This window comes from Cucurbita maxima, unplaced genomic scaffold (genome assembly GCF_002738345.1).
Source record: "Cucurbita maxima cultivar Rimu unplaced genomic scaffold, Cmax_1.0 Cma_Scf00018, whole genome shotgun sequence".
Taxonomy (NCBI): Eukaryota; Viridiplantae; Streptophyta; class Magnoliopsida; order Cucurbitales; family Cucurbitaceae; genus Cucurbita; species Cucurbita maxima.
In genome coordinates, this window is record NW_019272034.1 from 759121 (window position 1) to 765120 (window position 6000).

General features: G+C 38.2%; 1 protein-coding gene across 1 annotated transcript; it reads right to left on the reverse strand.

Annotated features, from left to right (window-relative positions):
- Window positions 1-131: 131 nt before the first annotated feature.
- LOC111493341 (ATPase 9, plasma membrane-type-like) lies at window positions 132-4403 on the reverse strand. The gene is made up of 12 exons (XM_023143004.1): window positions 4292-4403; window positions 3784-3903; window positions 3606-3704; window positions 3064-3516; window positions 2512-2958; window positions 2281-2403; window positions 2100-2204; window positions 1694-2003; window positions 1089-1603; window positions 836-1009; window positions 576-758; window positions 132-500 (listed from the first exon to the last, which is right to left on the reverse strand). Exons 1-12 carry the CDS (start codon window positions 4337-4339, stop codon window positions 222-224), a joined length of 2856 nt encoding a protein of 951 aa, XP_022998772.1. The 5' UTR covers window positions 4340-4403; the 3' UTR covers window positions 132-221.
- Window positions 4404-6000: the final 1597 nt, after the last annotated feature.

A 6000-nucleotide genomic window follows, 5' to 3' on the forward strand; every position in this document is an offset into this window, starting at 1 on the left:
GGGTTAGCACCAGCGTCGGATTGCAATCACAAATCACCCATGCTGGCGACTTATTATCACCCTAACTTCATACTACAAAAATCAAACAGCAAGACACAGCCTAACATAAAAACTAATAATAATAAGTTTCATTTGTTTTTTTTTTTCTGATTTCTGTGTCTCGCTGCTCTCGCCGGCGGCCACTTTTCCGGCACCTGAAAATCCTCTCTCTGTCTTCATCTTCAAACAGTATAGTGTTGTTGGATTGTTTCAATGTCCAATCCCTTTAGCTTCACCACCGATTCAACATGCCCCTTCAATGTATGAAGCTCCCTCAACCTTGCAACCTCAGCACGCTTCATGGCTTGCTCTGCGATTTCAGACAACTCCCTGTAATTGCTTTTGTCGTTGAAGAGCTCTGACATTTCGGGAGGCTGCAGGCCGTGAAGGGTACGTTGAGCTGCAGCCCATTGAGCCTCTCTCTCCCCAATGCCATAATCCTTCTTTGATGTGAAAGCAATCTGAAATGCATGTGAGAGCAATGAGCGAGAGTTCTTTAAAAGTGCTTTTTGTTTTTTGTAGTCCTTTTTACGTACCTTGTTTTGGAGCATATTGTCCCAAGCCTTGCCGCTCAATGCATATCGAGTGGCGAACTTGAGAACGTCCAGAGGAATGTAGAAGACTATGCTGTAGATCCAGATCACTCCAGCCCATCCCCATCCAATCCCTTTCATAACCGCAAAATCCCAGTTGGCATACACAGCAATGAGCGTAGCCACCTTGACAACAAATAATATAAATCCATTTTAGAAGGAAATAACATTACATAACCAAGCTAATGGGTCACGCCTCTTACCAGCTGTGCCACGAAGAATGCAAACACGAGGAGTAGACCAGGGCGTTCAATAAATGACCAGCTTCGAGATCTTGTGACGAAAATGAGTGCCTGACTGACTGTGCTAACTTGAAGATAGACAGCTGCTGTGAGCTCAGCCCTATTTTCTCTGATGGAATGGACACCAAATTTATCCTGCACGGTAATAAGAACAAGGATAAGCACCAGGATGCTAAAAAGTTTCTGGGTTAGTGATTACTTGAAATTTTCTTACCCCAAAGAAATCAGTAGTGTGGATGATCCAGAAGAAAACAACAGTCATAACGGCCAAGTAGGAGCCCAAAACAACTCCAGTTGCAAAGATCTCGCGGAGCTTCCATGAATCAGGAAGAGGGGAAGGTTTTACTCTGTCTTTAGAGATGGTCATGATGGTACCATCATTGAGAATGGCTATGACAAGAACCATGAAAGGGGAGAAGTCAAATTTCCAAATGAGTGCAATAAGCATAAAGCCCAACACAATACGGATGGTGATTGAAACTGCGTAGATGGTGTAGTTCTTCATTCTCTGGAATATGGCTCTGCTTGTTAAAACAGCACTGACAATCACGCTCAGTCCTGGCTCTGTCAAGACTATATCAGAAGCACTTCTTGCCGCATCAGTTGCATCAGCCACTGCAATTCCTATGTCTGCCTTCTTCAATGCTGGAGCATCATTCACACCATCTCCTGTCATCCCACAGATATGCTTCCTCTCTTGAAGTCTCCTCACAATTTCATATTTATGCTCTGCATTCAACAACAGCCATTCAGTATGCAATGGCACAAAAAAGCTATGTTATAAGAACTTTACATCAATCTAATCATCCTACTACTCACCGGGGAAGACTCCTGCAAATCCGTCAGCCTTCTCAATAAGCTCATCAACAGGCAAAGAAGCAATTGATTCGTCCATGCTTTGTCCAAGGAGGGAGGAAGATGGATACATGTTTGTGCCCATTCCAAGCCTGCGCCCAGTTTCCTTACCAATGGCCAGTTGGTCACCGGTGATCATCTTAACGTTGACACCAAGATTAAGTGCCCTTCGGATTGTCTCTGCACTGTCATGCCTCGGAGGGTCAAAGAGAGGCAAGAGACCAACAAATTGCCACGGTCCTCCAGCACCATCTTTGGATTTTTCTGGAACGGTCTGTACCAACGAGGAGATTTCGTCATAATCAAGCTCATTACATAAAAGTCTTTTGCTTAGTCATATTTCAATTTTGAAGATAAACTAGACAACTACCTGTCTGCCAACAGCAAGAGAACGAAGACCACGGTCTGCAAATTTGTCGATGATTGAATGAGCCTTCTTCTTGATATCTTCCCGGAGGTCACAGAGCTCGATAATCTGTCCAGATTCCAAATATGTAAATGTGAAGTAGAGCTATAGAAAGACAATGCATAAGTTTCAGTAGTTCCACAACCTGCTCCGGTGCTCCTTTACTCACTCTATGCCAATTGCCATCGCTATCAATATATGTAATAGCTGTACGCTTGTCTACAGGGTTAAAGGGCAGAAAATGGACCTCTTTAATGCCTTCTCTGGCCTGTGAGGTAATCAGAGAGAAGTTTAACACATTAGAATGTCATCTATGAAAACATCAAAGGCCATGGAAAAGGCAGATACTATTTGCTGTATAATTTAAAGAATATACCTCCTTAGGATCGCCTAGCATGCCAACAATGCAAGCATCAATAGCATCCTGATTCTCAACCCTGGAAGCTCTAGCACCAAGCAAAATTACAGCATCTTTGTCGACATCTCTAACGAACACCTCAATCATGGATTTGTCAACTGTAAGCTTGTTGAGAGTTAGAGTTCCAGTCTTATCACTGCAGAGTACATCCATTCCAGCCATCTCTTCAATGGCCGTCATTCTTTTTGTAATAGCACCCTGCTGGGATAACCTATGAGAACCAATGGCCATTGTGACCGACAACACTGTTGGCATGGCAATTGGAATCCCCCCAATGAGAAGCACCAAGAGATTGTTAATCCCATCTCTATATCGACGATGTTGAATTGGATACATCACTACTATCTCTATCGCCATCCCCACAGCAATCGAGCAAATACAGAAGTTTCCAATGGCAGTCAACACCTGTATACAATAGAATTGAATACAAAATGACAGCCATATAATCATTAGTTAAACCTTTCATTTCTCTGACTGTGAAAGAGAACGTGAAACCTTTTTGCACATTACCTTTTGGAAGTGTCCCACTTGATTTGTGCTATCAACCAAATGAGCAGCCTTTCCAAAGAAGGTGTGGACGCCAGTAGCAATTACAACAGCCTCGATCTCACCTTGCTTGACGGTGGAACCAGAAAACACTTCATCACCAGCGCACCTTGTAACTGGCAAAGACTCCCCGGTAAGTGCTGACTGATCAATCTTGAGAGGATCACCGTCCAACAAACGGGCATCTGCTGGAATGATATCTCCCAACTTAATGCTGATAACATCTCCCGGAACTAAGATTGCAGCCTCCTCCTCACACCATCTTCCATCACGAAGGACCTTGGTTTTTGGTGCAAGACCGGCCATGAGTGCAGCTGCAGCATTGCCTGCATTGTTTTCCTCTATAAAGCTGATTGTGGAATTGATAATAAGCAGTGCAGTAATACCCACAAAGTCCTGCCAATCCGGTGGTTGGCCCTGGAATTTTATCCATTGAAATCATATCAGTGTCTCGGCAAGAACTTTCATTTACAGTTTGAAAACAGAGGGAAAGAGAAAAACGTTACCCCTCCATTGGCAAGAACAATGGCCATGATAGCTGCAGCTTCCATAACCCATGAAAGTGGATTCCACATAAAACCAAGAAACTTCAGAAATTTATTTTCCTGTTTGTGAAGAAGAGTTTAAAGCCTTAGATTTTCATTTTCATTGAAGCTAAAAGTGTTGTTCTCAGTCATAAGAGACCTTTTTCTCTTCAAGCTTATTTGGGCCGAAGAGCTGAAGCCTCTGGCGCCCCTCCTCTGAGGACAAACCATCTCGGGAGCATTTCAATTGCTCGAACACTTCCTGAACTGGTATGCGCTCCTGCAAATCAAACAGTAAAAAATATAAGTGGATTGAAAATAACTGACATGTTATTTTGATTAATCATGAAAACACAGTTGATTAAGCCACACTATTTTGAAATCATAGTATAAAATTATGTTATTTCCACTAGTTTCTCTATTATTTTATTGGATTATCCATTAATATTCAAATTTACATTAACAAAAATAGCTTATAATTTGGCCTTCCAATAAGCAATATTACAGAAAACAACCGAAGTACTAATCACTACCAGATCAACGAAGTTTCGAAAATGTTTTCAATCGAAACAGAGTGAGAAATGCATCGCCAAGCACAGAAAAAAAAAAAATTAACCAAAAACTTCATTACCGAAAACAGAAACGTAAAGAAGATCAGAAGAACTTACAAGATCAATGTTCTCATTCTTAATCTCCTCCAAGCTGATATCGGTCATTTTCAACACTATATAGAATACCACAGAAGAATATGTTTGTATATATATATATGATTATACAAAAAAAAAAAAAAAAAAAAAAAAAAAAAAAAAAAAAAAAAAAAAAAAAAAAAAAAATAATGGCGAAATCTTTTTCAGTTTCCTATAATCACAGAGTAGTAAAGCATCTTCAGGTTCCTTCAAATCGTGGATCGAAGGGGAAATAGTAAAATATTTTTTTGTTTTTTCTTTGTTATTGTGGAGTGATGAGGAGCTTTCTGCTTTTATAGGGAAGTTTTGGAGCATCTTCAACTGTAATGTATGAAAGAGCGAGTCTCTTGCTTCTCCTCAACCCTCGCTCGTTCAGAGGTTACTGAGATCCCGCCATTACTGCAACTTTCTGTTTTCCTCCCGTCCTTAAATTTACATTTTTGCCCTTACTCATTTTCTTTCTATTTTTTAAAAAACAAAAATTATGTATTATAATTATTTATTTAATGACAAGAAAGTGGATCTCGGCCTTGTTCTTTCCCGCTTCTGGGCCTTTTAGTTGGGCTTCAAATGAAATGGGCCCATCAAAATAGCCCATATCCTCGACTATGGGCCAGCCCCACCAAGTTTATAAACCTCAAATTCAAAATGCATTTCTATATTGAAATATTATTATCTTAATAATAAGAGTATAATGTCAATTATAGTATAATTATTTTATTAAATTGAATTTGATGGTGATAGGTGGTGGAATTTTGAGTTATTCTAAAAATAAATAAATAAATAAATAAATAAATAAAGAGGGTGGTCATTATTACTACAATATAGGGTGGGAAGAATGTGAATAGAGAGGATGCAATAAAGGTAAAGAGGATGAAAATGATGAGCTATCACTCTCTATCTATCTATATGATTCACATCAACAAAATTCCTTAACTCATAATTGAAGCAATACCCAATATATTATCAATAAGTGCATTCAAGCATGCATTATAACTCTTTCTTTTTCTTTTATATATATATATATATATATATATGATAATGTTGCGAGAGTAAAAGAGAGGTACATGAATGAACTAAAATCATAATTGATTAAGAATGATCGTGAGAATAAGAGGATTAAAATATATTTTTTAAAAATTAATAATTACTTACTGTAATAGCCTGTATTAGCGATATGCAACTTATTTTTCAATCATAAGAACCTCACAGTTAAGTATGCTAATCTTGGGTGACCCACATTTCTTTCTTTCCCTAACATTGTCCCACGTAGAAAGAAAAGTGTGCATAGCTTCGAGCCGAGATGTGAGTCGCTAGACCACTATAATGGGGCACCCTCCCCTTAGTTTCCATCGATGTGAGATTTTTATATATATTTTTTATATTTGATGAGTGGTTTTTAAGAATTTTCTTATAAAACATGCAAGTGAGAACAAAATATGTTAAAATAATCTAAGATTGTCTGGAATATTTAAAAATATTTGGATGCATAACAAATTAATAGTAATAAATTAAGAACTCGAAAAAAATAATAATAAATTACGAAAATCATGATTTTTTTTTTTTTTTGAAGTATATAAATTGTAATGGGGAACACAATCAATTTCACAACATGTACAAATCATCATTATTCATGTTTTTTAAAACAAATAAACAAATATATATTATGAAAAAAAAAAAAAAAAAAAAAG